The sequence below is a fragment of the Strigops habroptila genome, chromosome 3 (genome assembly GCF_004027225.2).
Source record: "Strigops habroptila isolate Jane chromosome 3, bStrHab1.2.pri, whole genome shotgun sequence".
NCBI classification, from domain to species: domain Eukaryota; kingdom Metazoa; phylum Chordata; class Aves; order Psittaciformes; family Psittacidae; genus Strigops; species Strigops habroptila.
The window spans coordinates 23,863,361-23,882,781 of NC_044279.2; the positions used below are offsets into that span (position 1 = coordinate 23,863,361).

The window sequence follows — 19,421 nt, forward strand, 5'->3', positions numbered from 1 at the left end:
TCTTGGCATCATGCATATGAAGATTGACTAGCATGCTGCAAGATGACAAACAGTAGGGGGGTATTGTTTATAAATACCATATAGGCAGTCAAGCCAGGGTTGAACAGAAACCTTGAAAGACAAATATCTAGTTCCTTTTTCATTTCTGCCTATATCATTATCAGTTCTATAGTAACTTGAGGATACTTTTATCCTTTTCCCTTGGGTTTTGGGTAATGACTGTAACCAAGAGGTACACTTGTCTCTAACACAGGTGTTAATGAAAGATATTGCCACTCCTATACCAGCAGAAGAGGTGAAGAAAGTGGTTAGAAAATGTCTGGAGAAGGCCGCCTTGATCAATTACACTCGACTTACAGAATATGCCAAAATAGAAGGTTAGTACAGCAGTCAACTGCCAAAGTGGCTGTAAAAGCCAACAATGCGTATTAACTGATTATTCTGTGAGCAGCCTTTTCCCTTTCCAGAACAAACCCCTTCCACAGCAAGGGGAAATGTCTCATTAAAATCTCAGCTGGTGAACTATGGAGCTTTTTTCCTATTCATTGCTTTAATATGCCTCCTGGGACCACTTGAATGGAAGACTAGGACTTCCTAATTTAAGTTGCCCTTTGTTCTTATTTTTGAGTTCTCCATAAATCTAGAAGGTTGTTTATGAGTTATTTTTTATTTCTCTATTTCTAGTAATTAAATTACTGACAGGAAATTCTTACCTTAACAGCAGTGACAGTACCTTGAAACTTGAAAACTCTGGGTAAAGTTGCTTTTCTGATGCACTTATAAGGCAGACAGATAGATAAATATTATTTTTTGCTGTTGTTTTTTCAGATGTATAATAATAATCTGATGATTAAAATCTTAATTACATCTTGATTTTCTGAATTAATCAATGGGACAAAATACTAGATTTGATGATAATCATAAGTTTTCCTGGAATTATGTATGTTCTAGAAAGTGTATCATGAAATTAACTAAAATTTTTCTCAAAAAAAGTTGCTAGGATACATAATGTCACTTTACTATTTGTAAACCTGTGTAGAACAAAAAGGAAGTCATAATAGTTAAATTCCTTGTCAAGACACGTTATTCTTCTTCAAGCACAGAAGGCTTGAGATACACCTGTACAGATATATTCAGAAGAAGGCAGTGTGTCCACATATCTATAACTGGGTTATTGGAGGTAGCTTCAGTTAAAATATATGAAAGATGAATTCTGCTTTTAAAAAATCCAATTTTGTGCATATTATGGTTTTTTAATAGCATGTATTTCTAGCAATGCACTAGAAGAACCAGAGTTATCATAGCAGAAAAATGAAGAAGCCTCATATGTTTAGCAACATTATACAGCCAACTTTTTTTCCTTTTTCCATTTCTTCTCAAACTCTCTGAAAAACATGAGTTAACCAATCTCACAAGTGATTAACGACAAACCCATCTCATCACTATAGCAACCAGTATTATGTCATGGGAGTAACAACATGAAACCATCTTAGTAACCAGTTTATCATAATTAATTATGATATCATGTTGTGTTAAAGAAAGAAGGATGAATATTAAATCTATTCTAGAAAATGAAGAAGTAAAAATAACTGTTTTCCTTAGCTTTTATCTTTCTCTATTCATAAAGGGGATTTTTAAATGTTCTGTATTTCAGACTTTTAGCAAACCTGTTGAAATAATGGGTATAAAAATAGAAAGTTTTTTAAAAGATTACAAAAACATGCAAAGGATATCTAAATTCAGTGAGACCTAAATTGAATTGGAAAAGTTTTTTACAGTGATGTAAATACATCTTTGTCCAAGATTCTTTTTACTGTTTTCTAGACAAGTCTGACAGTTCCACTGCAAGCAGCAAATTTTGCATTTTAAAATACGCACACTGTTAACGCTGCAATAAGCTGGAACAGCACATAAAACTGCTGTCCATCCCATGGCATATTTTGACTTGCAAATTTCTTTTTGGATTTATTGTCTTTTGATTTAAGTACAAGTAGATTTATGCAAGTAGTTTGTGCTCATGTAATAGAAAACCCAAAGCACACTAGATAATTCCATATATGTGTACTATTTCTCAACAAGAAATAGGTTAAGTACTATTAGAAATTGAAGGGCTCCAGCGTCATAATATCAAAACATTAAAAACATTGGTTTTCAGTAGCAATAAGACCTATATTGGTCTCTTTCTATACTCTGGTCATTACAAATGTCTTACAGTTTTACCGGTATAAATGTAATAGTTTTCAGCAATAGGTTCCATTCTGCTGCATTAGGTTTATGGGAGCATTATTGTATCTGTGCACTAAAATTATATTCTTCTCTTGAAAGTAATTCATGTAAGTGTTTGCATTAATTGCTTGCTCCTCAAATTGCATACAAAAAGCATATAGTCGTCATCTTCGTAACATTACTGATATCCTCAAATGTAACTGTCATACATTTGGGAGTTTTGTCCTTTAAATATTTCTTCAGTGAACAACTGAAGAAATCATATCATATTAGTCAGTCAAAATGCAACTATCACATGATAATATCAGCTATAGACCAGTAGTCACTACCTAAGAAGTAGACATGCAAAGAAGACTCTAACAAAAATAATATTCTTATATTCTTACTTTCTTATATTCTTTTACCATTATTTATGTTTCTAAATTCTCAGGCACAATATGCAACTCAGCCAGTGAGCCTGAAATACAGACTACATAGGTCTAGTAAATATAAATATACTATCTGAAAACATACACCATTTCTCCTTTAGCTGACAAAACACATCACTTGTGTGACCTGACTGTCAGGACAGTTACTGCTATACTCAAGTTTTTAAAAACATTTTAACACCTTATTTGGTATCTATTCTTCTCTGATAAAATTTAAATAGTTACATTTCTGTAATGATGTTTTTCTTCTCTCTCTTTTTTTTTTTTCTTTTTCTTTTTTTATATTCAGCAACAGCAGAAAAGGACACAGGTGATTACTATTTGTGTGCATGTCTGCATGTACCACAGATGTAGTGTGTGTCTGTTATTTTGTTATTTTTGTTGATTTCAGCAATACCAAGCTATTGACCAGAACATGTATGAATGTTAAAATTAATTTTGATGTAGTGTAGTCCATGCATTCTTCATTTACACTGATATTTAACTATGATGTGCATAATTATTAGCAATTTAGCTGATTTTATATTTTTGGAATATAATGGAATTGTGGTTTCTGTGAAAGAGGTATAACTGAGTGGTGAAGTTTGGCTGTTAAATTCAAAATCAGTTTGCATATTCAGAGAAATGTAATTTCATAGTCATCAGAAAAAAGATACCTATTTCTTAACGGGACTGCTGGAATTATTGATGAATGTCTTGGTAGGAGAACTAATTTTATAAAGCTGGTTTTTGCATTTCTCTGATATGGCTTTGTTTAGTGATACATTTGTTTTTCTAGTAACAGCTGAAGGTAGGGAGGATGGTAGTTCTTCGTCTTCCTTATTTCATGAAGCAGTTTTGGTGTATATTCTCCAGTAGTGCAGAGAGGGGTTTTGAGTGCTTATATCCCAATATTTAACAGAGTGATCATAAAAAAGAGCATCGCTGAAGTAGTATTTGTGGCGGAGTAGTATTGGCTGCATAGAAGTAGGAGGGATTGTGCATATATATATATATATATATATATACTATGAAATAAATGCATACACTACTTTGTCTTACCTTTTTTAAAGACTTACCTACAGACTAAAAATGTACTAGTTAATTATAAAAACTATTTTTTTAAAGTTCTGTGTTCATAACTGAAGATTCAAAAAATTCCATTGGTCCCCAAAGCTTCCACTGGTTTTCACTTAAAAACTCTAAATGTCATGGAAATAGAAGAGCTTAGGTTGCAATTGTTAAAAAAGAGAGCAGACGGTGCACTGATCGTATGGGTATTCATGCCATAACCTGTTAGGATGAGTTGTTCGGACCTCACGTTGATCAGGTCATCTGCCAACCCGCTCTGATCAACAAGGAAAAGTTTGTTAAGCAAGTGCTTCAGAGCACTTAGAGGCTTCTTCAACAATTTCTCTCTGAAAAGACCTATCTCCCTACTAGGTAAGATAACTAAAGCTAGATAGCACAAATATTCCATTTAGTATTCTTACATCTGTAGGTATTGAAGAAAATATCTTTTCAAATTATAAATTTAGAAGAATGTTGAAATTAATTTGTGAAATAAGAAAACTAATTTCAGAGTTTGTGTCCTTTTGACCCTTGCACTCTAAAACCTCAGCTGTACACTACACCTTTATATACTGTGTATCACCTCAAGTACAAATATTCCTTGTGCCACATGCTTGGTATTTTTATTTTTTCTCAGGCTCATTATGTCAGAAATACAGACCACTGAACACAGATGACATGCAGTTACAAGCACAGGGAAAAAAAGAAAGGAAGAAAGACAGAAAGACAGAAAGACAGAAAGACAGAAAGACAGAAAGAAAGAAAGAAAGAAAGACAGAAAGAAAGAAAGAAAGAAAGAAAGAAAGACAGAAAGACAGAAAGAAAGAAAGACAGAAAGAAAGACAGAAAGACAGAAAGAAAGAAAGACAGAAAGACAGAAAGAAAGAAAGAAAGAAAGAAAGAAAGAAAGAAAGAAAGAAAGAAAGAAAGAAAGAAAGAAAGAAGTAAATTAGTGTACCTGACTTCAGTCATTTTACATTAGGTTTATGCATGCTTTGAAAGAAACTATTGTCATGTTCTTAAGGTAGGATAGCAAAGCTGTCCCTTAAGTGGCCTGGCAAATAACTATACTAGAGGATGGAAGAGAAGAAAGCCTATCATCGCATACAGTGAGTAAATGGAAATTCACTGTGTGAGTGAGGTGAAACTAGAGGTTTATAGGCGGTGTTTGTAATTTAACTGCTTAATCAAATTATGCTTCTGACTGAAAATGCAAATGAAAATTAATCAGAAACTCAGAAAAATTTATTTTATTGAAAGGAGTAAATAGACTGTGTTCCCCCAGAATTTTGTGCCTCATTGAGCCCATTTCTCTGATGCAAAAGATGAAGCAGCTGAAAGGAATCCATATAAAATTATGTTTTAGCCTGGCTAGCAGGACCAAATGCTGCTCCTCTTTGTATCACTAACTAAACTCCTACAGATTTCATCATAAAGTTGATGTACAATAGGCTTATCCCTAATACGGTATATTGCATTGTCATGGAAAATAGGGAAATGCTATTTCTTGATAATTATTATTTACCCTTTAACTTCTGCATTAGATACTGTATAGAGAATCCTGAATTGCAGAAGTGTCCTTGTTAGGTAATACAGAGGTGAACATGCAAATTCTTTTTGTTGTGAGAATCCTTTTTCAGCAGTGTGGTTGCCAGGTTCCCAGGTCTATTCCCCAAGTGCTCTCATTTTCACAGGCTCAATTGAACAAGACTGAATGCTTTCCCAAAGGCAGTGGTTACTTTCCTAATGGCAGACACAGTGGTATAAGCAGCACTTGCATCAACAGAATTTGTTTGCAGTTGGGATGACATTTTATTTAGCGCTCCCGTGTCATTGTACTATTATGAATATAGAACAGCTTTTTTCAATAAAAATTACAGTTGCAATGACAATTATACAGGGTTCAGCATGTCATTGCTTACGACATGTACAGCTGAAATTCTCATGGAGTAGCTAATCTGTTCAGTCAGTATAATTGCCATTATGAAGAGAATGGCAACAAACCTACTATTATAATTTTGAACTATGTCTAAGAACTCTCATATAATGCCCTTGTAGTTTACAGCAAGGCTTTATAATTTGTCAAGGATATGATCACAGAATCAATATGTGAAAATCTCTTTTTAAGTATAAACCATTTTCATCACAACACATGCTGCCTTTGAGACTTCTCTGCCTGAAAGTACTTTTAAGATCATTTTGTGTATGGCATATTTTCCTGTCTTACTCAGTATTTAACTTTAGTTAACTCTTCTTATTGATAATGTTGATCATAACAGGACCTGCTAGATTCTGAGGCCATTGACAAACAGCATTCTTCAGATGCGTTTTGTATAGCCTCCAGTGAACAGCTATTTACGTTCCTCCCTCACCTGTTTTCTCTCTTTCAAAAACAATGGCCTTCCTTATACAGAATTCATATTTTTGCTTATATTTTGTACATGTCCGTTAACACACACAGAGAATAAAAAAATACGTTATTCCTTCTCATAAATTAATGGTTTACACCCCATTTAAATTTATTTGAAATCTGAATGCCTGAGGAGTAATGTACTCTGCTCGTGCTGTTGTCATTTCCTAAAAGAGGTGATAGCAGCTCACATGTAAATACATTTTTCAGCACAGGGGCATTACCTTGCTCTGGAGAGATAAAGGGGCTGGGTTAGAGATTAAAGTGGTAAATGGCTGTGAAGCGAACAGGGCTATATCTGTCGTTGTTCCTAGATGTTAATTTCTGAGGCAATAGACAGATTGTAAAGATTTAAATTATTAGGCAGTTTGTCTTTTAACTCAGTATTTTTAAAAGTCTGTAGTAGCAGCAGAATATACTGGGCTCCTTCTGCCAAACAGTTTTAATAAAAGGAATGAGAATAAATTCGATTAAAATCAGAGCAAATAGTTACTGTGTGGTGTGCAATTGCTCAAAGAGAAATCACAGTTGTCATCCCAATATTTCTTTCTATCAGACAGACTGCCAAAGGCTGAATAACTGTTAACTCCATACAATAGAAGGTCAGGAGCAACTCAATAGTTTGCTGTTTTTTAAAGGACATCGATGGTTAACATACTCATTACATACAAGTTTCTAAAGGAAGGGTAGTATGTAAATGCCCTCAAGGCTCAGAAGGATCTATCAGACTTAAAAGAAGAACACTACAAACATTATTGAAATTGAGAAGACAAGTGGAGAGAGTCATTGTACCTGGAGAGGACTTGATTAAAGCTCTCCATGCATGTTCATTTCACTGAACAAATGAAAACGAATGAGTTGCGCAGCGGCATAGCACCTTCTTGGTCTCTGTTTGTTACACAGCTAAACAGAAAGAGAAAGATATGGGCAAATATCCCTGGTGTCAATTTTGAAGCAGAGGTCTGGCAAAAAAAAACCCTGGATTGTTGGGTCCGCATCGTGATATTCCCTTGTAAACATACTCACATTCTGTCTTGACAGCTGGGCTGAGTCAGCCTTTGTCACTGCTCTTCCCCTTTTCCGCCCCCTGCTTTATCCGCGTGAAAGCCATTTCAAGTTTTGATTGCTGTATAGGTGTAGGAATCACCATACAGTGAAAGTAGTTTCTAGTTTTTAGCATGCTAACCTAGTCCTGTAACCTTAATTAAGGAGGTTTTTAGTTCCCTCCTTCATAGCATTTCATCATCTCCAGTTCCTCCTTACCCTATGATGCATTTTTAGACAATTGTTTTATGCTCATGCAACTTAGGCTTTCATCACCTCGTCTCAGAGTTCTAGCTTCCTGTTCTTCATTTTTAGGATTTTAAGAGCCTTTCTATATTAAAATCTGAATTGCGCCTTCTTGAGCATTGGTGACAAGAACTGTGCAGAGTCATCCCCATGAGATGCCTTGTAGCGTACTAGGAGTACTATTATACCAGGACTGCTTGATCTAATATATTCAAGGAACACTTGTCTTTTGATGTCTATATTATGCTTGTGGCACACAGCCATTCTGTGAAAAGCTAATTCAACTCAGTCTTCAGAGTTTTGGTCATTTCCAGCTGACAAGTTCCCAGTTTATAGCAAATGTTTATTGCTGTTCGTGTGTCAAAATGTATTGCCCTCCTTCTTAAAGTACTAAATTGTGTTTCTCTTTCCCATTCTTTAGAATTATCCAATCCTTGCTACTGCATTTTGATCCTGTTGTCTATTGCCAGTGTTTTACACCATTGTTATCAGTGCACTCCTGATATTTATTCTGAAGTCAATGGTGAAAATACTAAGGAAGCTCAACCCTAAGATGGATCTTCAAGGAATTCCTCAAGAAACCTTTTTTGCTCTTTCTCACTGTTACCTATTGTCTTTCTCTTGAGGCAGCTTCTTTATCCAACACATTGTTTCTTTTTTAACCCTCATTTTCTTCTGCTTAACTGGTAGTTTTCCCAGAGGCACAGTATCCAATGCTTTATTAAAGTCAGAATAAATGAGATCTGCTGAATTTCTTTATAAGAAGATATCCTATAAAGAAAAGCTACTGCACAAGTCTAGCGCAAATCTGTGTTACATTTTGTTCTGTTTTCTGTTCATCTTATGTCTTCAATTAGTTGTTTCTTCAAAATTTGTTTTAGTTAATAACTGTCAACATCACTTTTCCCTCCTCCTTTCCTGCTGGCTTTAGATTTGTTGTTGTCATTTTTCAGTAACTCCCTAAAATTTGGAGTCTCAAAATTATTAGATTTTTAAAACAACATTACTAAGTCTGCACTTTCAGGTTTCAGTTTTCTGTCCGTTTAGTATGTGAGGTCTGTTCATTTGTGGAGCCCTCCAGTTTGCCATATTTGTTACGTCTGAGTTTTATTCCACAGAACAGGAAGAGCTGAGAACATTAGCTCTTTCCCTTTTGAAGAGAAGTTAGACATGAGGGAAAGGAAGAAAATTCCAACTGCTTGTATCTGTGTTTCCAAAGCCAGAATAGAAAGAATCATAAATTAAATGCCTCTGATCTGATCAGCAATTAAAAAATGGAGATTTCTTTTCATCTCTGCCTTTATTCTGTCACTTTTCAGATTTTTTTTGTTTTAATTTTTTTCCATGAGCCAATTTTCCCGATTTTGAAAAAAAAAAAAAAACACAAAACAAAATAAAAGCCAAAGCCGACCTGTGATTGTCCCGTGAAAGTAATTTCATTGAATACTATGACATATGTTAAAAAAATGAAGACATTGAAGTGCAACCCACTTTATAAAATGATATAGACTAGAATCTCTCTACATAGGTGATAATGGTAATTAATTTTTTTTTTTTTTTTTTTTTTGTCCCCAGAATTTAAAATCCTATTGAATTCTTAGAAAGCAATTATGGAAAGACTAGTTTCAATTCCATAATTAAAGCTGAATTCCATTATTTTTACAAGGCTAGAAATTTTTTTAATTACAAGAATATAGGATGTCCTCCCAGATGTCCACTCCTTACTTTTTCACGCAGAATTATTTCTGTGAGAATTTGCAAGAAAATCCACCACAGTCCAATTGACATTATCTGTGGGTAGATTATCTGAGTTTTGGATTAACTCTGAAGAGTCAGTTCAGGTCTAATAACATATATTAGCTCTAGTTTGTTGATGTTTGTACTGCTTTTGATACAAGTCTAGAAGCGATCTTGCTGGTTTCACATGTCAAAAAAACCTGAATTAATGGGCTCTACTGGAGAAGAATTGGCTCCATATAGCTCAAATTATGATGTATCTGTATTATGAAATTGTATTATGGCCTGCTTTATTGCAAGGCTTCCCTGTCATCCCCTCTGCATCAGTATGAGTTCACTCTCAGGCTCCTCTTTAGAGTGAATCAGTCAGATTTCTTGGCAAGAGAGCTGGTATAGAATAAAGGGTTAGTTAGGCTCCATGCACTATAATTGGATTTGGAAAGAAGTCAGATTGATTTAGCTCCCTCTGTTCAATATCCAAACAGGCAATATTCCTCCAGAAACTCCAAAACTTGTTCAGGCCATGCACTGCTGTGTGTGCGGCACATCCTGGAAGGAGTTTGACAGCCAACAGACATTGCGTTATCTGCCTTCCTGCGGGTCTAATTCTGGCACATGCATAGAAATGAATTAGTTGGTGGTCAGGCACCTACATTAGTAGGTGTCGTGCTTTCTTTCTTTAGGCTTTCTCCAGGCTTTAATGCTGGTAGCATTAATGTTAAGTAGCACAACAGCTGAGTGCTGCCAGCAACCAGAGCAACGACGCCAACGAAAGTTAAAACAAATGCCACTTGTGTTACATGAAGGATCAAAATGTAAATTGGATGTTCTGTTGCAGTTTGGCATAAAATGAGCCGATCCAAATCCCAAACTACACAGAAGTCCCCAGTCCCGTCTCACTGTCTAGATATGAAGGTAGCTATAAGCCCACCAGGGCTGTGAACTTAGTATCTCTTGGCATGCATGCTTTTTTTCCAGTACCCCTGCCGCTGGTCTGTGTGAGACTCTCTGGCCTGGAGACAGGTTGGCTCTCCTGAGTGTCTTGATCTGGATATGCTTGTTTGAAGAAAAGGAGGAAGGATGAAATACTGGACAGGAAAAAACAGTAAGGGATATATCCTATGCCATCAGTGGAAAGACTGGCTGACCAGAGACAGGTTCCTCCTAGTTGCACTGTACTCATATACCCGAGAAGAAAAATCACCTCTCTAATCAGCAGATTCCTGTGTTCAGCAGATGCCTATAGAACACAAGTGTTTAACAGCTTACATGCTGGGGAGAAAAAGAAAGAGGTGAATTGTACATTTCTCTTCAAGGATAAACTCTTTTCTGGAAAGCAAGCTGAAGTTAGGTTTTAGACATCCTGATGGGCTCAAGAAAGGAGGAACAGGGAGAAGTTCTTTGACCTGTGTGGCACAGGTCAGACTGGATGATCTGACAGTGCCTTGTGGTCCTAGGCTCCATCAGTCCATGAAGTAGTCACCTTTTCATTTCAGTTGCGTTTTAGTCAGTTAGCTTAGTTCATTTAACAATATTTTCTAGGTACCTGTGTGACTCGCTGATAATGTGTACTTGAGAAAGCATCCATTATTTGCAAAGCTTGGCTTGCTTTTTCACTTCAGCAGAATGTGAAGCTGTAAACAGATGATTGATGGCTTTTTCTGTTTATTTTCTAAAAGATGTCAAGCAGCATATTTACTGACTCGACTCCTGCTGCAACTTGTTAGTTTGAGCAGTGTAAACATATCTTAACAACCCTTAGTAATTGTGGGGAGAAAGACATCATGAATATAATGAAAACTGACAGCACTGATTTCCATTCCTGTAATTTTTTTTTACGCTTATAAAGACAAGCACAGTATTTTGCTCAGATGTTTTGGAGGTTTTAAAACTTCTAGGTAACAGTTTATTGGTACTCATATTTCAAATATACTACTTGTTTGGTTAAAAAAAGAAAAATCATATTTAGTTCATTATCTTTCAAATTACTTTGTAGCCCTTTATTTATACACCCTTTATTTATGCACCCAGGTTAAGGTAGATTTTGAAAGTGAAAGGTCCTTAGTTACAGAAAAAAAAAAGACTAGCTGATGTGGTAACTTACGGATGGAAAAGGAAGCTTTAGATGAAACCTAAGCAAAAGATAGGGAAGCATATACCATACAAATGAAATTGCATGTATTGATTTATTCTGTGAATAATTAAACAACAACAAATTAGAGAGATTTGTCCAAGGATGCAGAGTGAGTGCAATTCTCTGCTATGTTTTCTTATCAATAAATCTTATAGGAAAATAATGATTTTTAAAATATTATTGAAAGCTCTAGGAAGCATCAAGAGTACTTTGCATGTTTTTAGCAAGTAATAAATAGTTTTGGAGTAAACTAGTAAATAGGATGGGGAATTTCATGCAAGCTTGAAACTGGAATTTATTGAGGCTAATCTGTCCCACATTTTTAGTCATTCCTGCAATGTCATTCAGAAACTTGCAAAACTCACCTCAAAGGGAAATTTACAGTTTTGGTCTCTTTTCCTCCTAAACATACTAATTCTATTGGGAAAAAAAAAAAAAAAAATCTGAACATTAGTCCCATAATGACTGAAATCCTCGCAATTTCTGGCTTAAATAATTTATCATGACTGATTTAGTTTTATGCCAGCATCATCCCTGATCATAAGGATGTCTTCTGCTTCCTAGGTGTTCTCACTGTGGGAAAACTGTATTCCCACATTGTCTGTGTGGGAGCACTTCTCATCTCCGCTTTCATCCTTCATTTTTTTAGGCTTATTAACAAACAAACAAACACACCAAAAACAACCCAGACTCCATTCAATGCTATTTCTAATTGAAATTCAGAATTCTTATCCTTTCAATGCCATTTCTGATCAAAATTCATCACTTCAACACAGGTGACTAGAACTGCATTTCCTCAGTGCCTTGCTTAGTGGAAACCGTATTTCTCTTCATCATGATCTTATAACAATGGTGGTTTGGGATAATCTCACAGTTAGCTAGTAAATCTATGGTCTTTCTCCTGCTCTCTCTACTGATAATGACATCTGTTCAATAGCCATTTTTAGGCTATCTTGATCTTATTCAGGTGTGAAATAAGTGAACTTACTCCAATGCAAAAATGCAACATCAGATTCATTATAATTATTAGAATTTCTTGCTTACTAATTTAGAGGAGCCCTTCTAGGAGATAATTTTTGAATCATTTACAGCTTATTTGGTTTCATTAGGAATGAAAGCAATTATGAATGCAATTATTTTGTTTACTTGGTTAGTGGTAAGGTCTATGAAGATCAGGCTGAATTTGTAATAAAATGAGTTGTTTATGCTGAAATCAGATGTGCCAGTCATACTCTGTATTAATATCACTGGTTTCTTCCTAAGACTCATTAACATCAGTGTTACAGATAGTGATATATCAGCTGTATGAATAGTACTTGCTGTGTGTTCAGGGAGGGGAGGACACACCGCTAGAGGAAACAGCATTTTCAGTCCAGGATAAGCATGGAGACCACTGTTTAAATCCAAATCCAATAGTAGTCTTTACACTATAACCTAAATAATATGGGCTGGACCAATCCTTTCTAATCACGCTTGACATAATACATTAATATAGTTGTGGTTATATTCATATAATTGTTCTACAGTATCAAATTTGCAAATTCAGTACAGTATTAATAACCGTGATCTTGACGTTGTGAATGTAGTTTTGTGTCCTGGTGTGTGTTTTGTGCTTGGCCCATGTTCATGCAATAACTCTTTCTTGAGTTAGATTGTTGTTTTGGAAATCATATTATTTCAACATGTCTGCTTATGTGGTCTATTTTAATAAGATTAAAAAAAAAAAATAATTTAGTTGCTTCAGTAACTAATTTGCCTGCTTTGTTTTTTGCATGAAAACAATGTGGTTTTGTAGACACCTTTAAGCAGATGTTTGCTGGAGCTTCTAATCCAATGTTTCTTAAAAAATTGCATTAAAGCTATGTATTTCATCACGGTACTATGCATCTGTTAGTGCTGAAGAACTGGACAAGGTCACCTGCCTTTAAGATGTCTGAAAAGTTGTTTTGATTTGCCAGAAATGTTAAGCATTAAAAATACTTATTGCATGCAGTTTGATATTCTTACTGACACCAAGGAGATTATGTAAGTTTTTTTAATTAACCTGCTAATGTTCTATGTCATGATGAATGCCTAAAGTGAGAAAGAAATGTCAGCAGAATTTTCTGCATATGAAGGTGTGTATTCATGTGATTTGCTATTCACGTGACTCATGAACATGCACAGAAAATGGGAAAATAGGATTCCTGAGGCCCTCACTCACCTTGTGTTATCAGCTTCATAAGTCCTCTGCAAATCTGGCTAATGTGACCATACTTTATGTATGCTTATATTGTACAATATCATTTCCATCCCACGGTTTACACTCAGTGACAAGAGCATAGTTAAGTAAACAAGCTCATATAGCTGATACTGAAGTTATTCCTAATGATGCAAATTATGTATGGACAAATTACTTTTACTGGTTAAACTATGATTGTTAAAAAATTCAGTGGGTCTCTTCCCTTATCTCCCATGATTCTTCGTGGGATATAGTCCTGTTATTTTTTTTTTTTTTAATTGAAAACTAAACTGAGTTTAATTGCCCTGTAAGAATTTCAGGACAATTGTTTTACCTTTGTTGTTTGCTTCTTTTTGAAGTCTACTCTGTAGAATCAGTGATCCTCATATAATTTATAACTTCTGCATTTGTCCTTGTTTTCTTCTATGTGGAGCTTTTAATCGGTTTGTGTCAATTCTGTTATAAAATCTCTATTTTATAGTGCTACTTTTCACTATGGTACTGAAAAGAATGCAGATTCACTCCTATTGCTGAACAGGAGGTAGAAAAATAGTTATTTGAATAATTAGTTGTTAGAAAATAGTTATTTTAATTATTACTGTAGTTTGTACTAAATACGCCTAAAATATAGTGCCTTATTTAGATAAAACATTTGGAATTTTTGACTGCTGCAAAATGCATTAATCTTGTCAATGACAATAATGAGTCATCTAGTGAGAACAGCATTGTACTGATGGTACAATAACAAAAAAGGTCTCTACTGTCTGCTGTCTTTGTATATCTGACCTTGAAGAGAATGACAACTTGCTTGTTGCAGAAGTTGAGCATCTAATACACTGATGCACCTGTTAGTTTTCATATATTAAATCAGATAATGTTTATAATGATCAGTGATTCTTTTGTGAATTAAATATTTTCTCTTTCTAGTGAACTAGACATTCAGCTGCATTTATAAATGAATGTCCTTAACACGTGAAATTTCTTACACTTCAGAAAATTGTAACTGCACCATTCCCATTCGTTTCTGACATCGTTTTCTCTTACTATTGACTCTTACTTGTAACTAAAGCAATTTTGGTTTGCATTTTATATTCATATAGAGACCATGAACCAAGCAACACCTGCTAGAAAACTGGAAGAGGTTCTTCACCTTGCAGAACTCTGTATCGAAGTATTGCAGCAAAATGAAGAACATCATTCAGAGGTGAGGCCGTAACTGCATTTGATGGAGAGAATGGCTTGTCCTTAGGTTTTTTCTCCCCTGATGTGAAGCAATTCTGTCAAGAAACATTTTAGCTTTACTTTCTGACATATGTTTAAGGCAGTTCACATTTACAGAGGAGTAAGAGACTTGAAGCTTATGAAATGTGAAGTGAAATAAAACTCTACTTGAATTCGCTTGAATGAACTGTGGGTTTAGAAATAAAAATTAAAGAGCATAAAATAGAGAAAGCATCTTCGTGCTGGAGGTGGTGAAATGGTATGGAAAGCATTCATAGCCTTATACAGTTGTGCCTTCCAACTTTTCACTTCTCATTCAAAATAGAAAATATAACTGAATGCTAGTTTTCATCAGCTGTGTATGTCTTGATTTTAACAATGGGTATAATAATTGCATTCTCATTGCTCTTCTGTTGATTGGAAAAGTACTGCTGTTAAACTTGAGCTTTTTAAATGGCATTATATGGTAGAAGGAATAAAATAGAACAATTTCATGTTTCTTACTCTCAAGTCTTTTGCTTCATGATACAGAAACCATAATATTTAGAATATTTAGAATTATAGCACTTTTTTTATATCAAGGAATTACAAAAATAAACTTGACCAGGTACACACAATTGTATATATTACCAACATTTAATTAATAAATACAGTATTCTAAGGTTCAGGAAATTGTTTTAAAAATGTTCTTAAAAAACTCGATAAATATTTTTGGGGAAAATATGCAAAGGGATAAACATGATTTAGTATATATAGCTATAAATATGATCATTCAAAACATCTGGTTTTATATCACACTATGGCATCTAGTTTTTAGCTTACATCTGTCATGTGTGAACTTGTTATAGATGTTTTATCTCATACTGAAGAAACAGCTGTTTCGATGATTTGAAATGAATTCCCTGGAGGTCCCGTTCTACACTACTGTTGCCACTGTGTTACTCTGTAATGATTACTTAATAAAATGTATATATTGTTGTCTTTGTCTTTTGAGGGCCTGCATTCCTGTAAGAATATTAGACTTCTGTGGAAAAGAACACAAAAAAACCCAGATCAAATGATACATGTATGATTAAACATCTCTGTTCAAAGATTACTTTCTGTACTACCTATTTGCAGTCAGAAATGTGGTATTTTTCAGAACGGTAAATATATTGAGCATGCCTTCAGAAAAATCCATTCAGCAGAAGTTTTCAATCTAATCTAAGACAGCTTGAAAATAATAATTTTAAGATTATTCTCCCCTTCATTCATATAATAAATGTTCAGTTTTACTGAAATATATAGAGCATGCAGATTTTCAATATTAAAGTATATCTAAGAACAAGATCATAAAATTGTACATTCTCCACTCAAACCTGAAGATTAAGTATGGTGATTTCATATCCTAATGTTAAAGTAAACGTTCACTGTTTAATGGTGCAGTTGATGAAAAGGATCAGTAACCTCTAAAATAGTATATCACATTTTTTTAATGCTAGATTTTTTATTTTTTTTTTTAAACTCATAACACTTCCAAATATCTGGGATCCCCAAAGGGAAGAGAGGTATGTGATTCCTGATCAACTAAGCATTATTTTTCATCATTTATAGCATGGAACTGTGCATTAATTGTGTAGTATAAATTGTTCTGATTATTTCTGGTGTTGTATTGCCACATTTGTGTGTCTTTCTGTAATGTAAGAACTTCAGTCTTCCTTCAGTCCAGTCAATGTTTTTGTTCTCTTAGAATGTATGTCACCAACTGCTAATTGCCTTTAGCCTGTTTTCGTATTATCCATAATGACTGAACAACTATCTTAGCTGTAGTATTTGTTTTTCTATTCTTCTTCCTTGCTGCCTGAGCAATGATGGTTATCTTTGAAGAGGGTCAGAAGAATTTCTGTCTGGGTTCAAGTGTCATTTGCAAAAGGGGAGAAGATGGAAAGAAAAAGTGCTGGTTTTCTGGTTTTGCTTTGTTTTGAGGTTTTGGCAATATTTTCTGAAAGTTTTGCTTGCCTAAAAGGGACACCTGCCAATGCCTGTGTACATTTCTTCTTTATTTCTTTGCATTTAGTTATTTTCTTGGGTGAGGAGTCTGTTCCTTTAATGAGCTTCCATTTAAGCAGAATTTACTGATGAGAAACTTCTTGCAGTTTGAGGAAAAGGACTCCATTTCAAACTCTTGCCAAAATTTTTGAAGCCTTATCTGTCCTTTTTGCTATGGTGGCAATCAGTATCCTCCAATCCTGACACCAAAACACACAAAGTACTTTTCAGTAACAGCAGAGGATGCTCAGCATATATTTAAAACCTCTTGCCAGTTCATCCTTACTCCATTTGGCCCATGTCAAAAAGAATTACAGTCAGTCATCAAAAAGTCCAGGATGCAAAAACGTATTTGGAGATCACTTTTCAGAAGTTGTCTTTTATTTGATGCCTTTCAAGCCTGAGTACATAATTCTACATTACCCAGGACCTGTGTTGCAGAAATGCAGGTGAGGATTTCTGTGACTTTGAAGCTGTGAGAACTCAGCACTTGTATAGCTCAAGCTACATATGTTCCATGCTGGTAACTCAAAACTGTTCAAAACAAGATATGCAATATGAGAGCCATAAGTTTGAAAGCAAAGATGCTTTCTTATTTAGTATATTTAGGTATTTCTCGCTGTCGCATATTTTTGTGAACTCTCAGCAAAACACTCTCAGCAGTATGTGATATTCATCCTATTTCATAAGTTCACCTTCATCTTTAACTCGAGGATCATGCAGCTGCCTCCAATACAGTACTCAGCTTCAATATTGACCTTTCAAAGCCTAGATTTAAGTGACAGCAAAAAGGTACAAGAGTTACATGTGAAGCAGTCTTTAATGTGGAGCTGGCTTTGCTTGCTGACATACTATTTTTCACAGTTTTCTTCTTCTAAGTAAGGATTACCTAAGAATCTAAATTTTTACCAAAGGAAAATGTGTATTCCAACATGTTAAGTTACTGAAAATTAATACAGACATTAATGAATTTCCAAAGATGCATTTATGGCATTTGTTGAAAGAAAACTGGATGCCCTCATCAGGAGAGCCAACATCTTTAAGGAAAAAATAGGAATTAAAAAGTGCTCTATATCTATTAAAAAAACCCCTTAGACTTCAAGGAATAAAATGTCACACTAAAATCATCCCTTCTGACTAACAAATGAGTGCAAAATGTATTCACAAGAATTTAGTTGAAAAATAAATTAATGTGATTACTTATACTCTTAGAACTGAATGAAATCAAAAGCAGCACATACACTAATTTTTCAAGGATGAGGCCTTCCTTTTTTTTGCTGTCTGGCAAAATAGTTGCAGAGATTTATGCTCCTTTTTTAATTTTTTTGTCTTACATTTCAATTCTGATTATATCATCTTTCCCAGCATAATCTATTTGATTTCTTACATTTTTGATGCAATTTTTTATAAAATATTTTCACATTTTTCACTTTGCGAGTTCATCCTCCCCAAATGAGGTAGGACGTGACCTGACATACCCAGAGGTATTTTTCTATAGATACAACACATCTCTTTCTTTGCTTTATGACTTATGTTTAGTAATTCTATTTTGTCATGTTTGCAGGCATTCGCTTGGTGGCCAGAATTATTGGCTGAGCATGCAGAGAAGTTTTTGTCTCTGTATTCTGTTGATATGGATTCAGCACTCGAGGCACAGCCGCAGGACTCCTGGGACAGCTTCCCACTTTTCCAGCTGCTGAATAACGCCCTCAGAAATGACAGTAAGATCTTAAGATTTTTACTTATTGTCTGCATAAGATTTTTCAATGTGCCCACACCTTAGAGTAAGGTTTCTAAGTAATATAATACTCAAAATAAAAGTGACAGTGCCTGTGTTTATTATATGTATGCTGGTGCTCCGTTTCTTAGAAGTTGAGCAGTTTCTCTTTATCCTTGCACCATTTCAGTCCTTATTCTGGTAATCCCTTAAACATTCAGTATTCACAAATTGCTCAGTTTTAAATCAAGATGTACAAGCAGCACAATATATATTTGATGTTTCATATTTAATCTATACTGCTTAAATAAAATTGTAGTTAAATGTTTCATTCTAAGCCTTCAGGTAAACTGCTTTCAGACTAGTTATGTCTGTAAAAGTATTGCAGGCTTAGCATGAATGCAATAAGATACACACAGCAAATCAGAGTATTATATTCACTTGGTGTATTGTATCATTATTTGAGTTGGACACCAAAATTTGAAATAGCCACATTATCTTGCTTTTACTCATCTTTGAAGAGAGACTATATTTTTTTATATAGTTAAGTGATGTTCTAGGCATGTTTTGTGTGGAAATGATTTTAATAATGGAATTAAGGAAATAACCAGTGAAACCAAAGAAAAATAATTAGGTGTTAATTTAAAAACATTGAATTGCACCTAACATTCTCAGGCATCATAAAGAAAAAAATATGTATTTGTGCTATTTTTTGTATGTTTACTCATATTGTATCTTAAAAAATGGGAAAATTACCTACTCTTTTTTAATTATTTTGGAGATCCAAATGCTATTTTTATTGAATGAGTCAAGTCATTCCAAATTTTTTTTTTTTAATTATAAATGCAAGAAATTATTTTTTACACTTCCAGGAAAATTTATTTCATTTCTGTATAAGTTCAATAGCTTTTAAGAATTTTAGCTCCATGTATGAAAGCTACTTGACTGAAAAAATTGAA

General features: G+C 34.4%; 1 protein-coding gene across 25 annotated transcripts in view; it reads left to right on the forward strand.

Annotated features, from left to right (window-relative positions):
• The window catches only part of CADPS2 (calcium dependent secretion activator 2), a 298,626-nt gene that overhangs the window by 221,264 nt on the left and 57,941 nt on the right, over nt 1-19,421 (forward strand). For 9 of the 25 annotated variants that reach the window (XM_030479889.1, XM_030479892.1, XM_030479902.1 and 6 more), the window contains 5 exons: nt 254-377; nt 2,944-2,964; nt 14,597-14,700; nt 16,256-16,264; nt 18,310-18,466. In XM_030479889.1, the coding sequence (XP_030335749.1) occupies nt 254-377; nt 2,944-2,964; nt 14,597-14,700; nt 16,256-16,264; nt 18,310-18,466 (415 nt within the window). The remainder of the gene's footprint in view (nt 1-253; nt 378-2,943; nt 2,965-14,596; nt 14,701-16,255; nt 16,265-18,309; nt 18,467-19,421) is intronic. The other 16 variants (XM_030479891.1, XM_030479895.1, XM_030479905.1 and 13 more) reach the window with 3 other exon arrangements.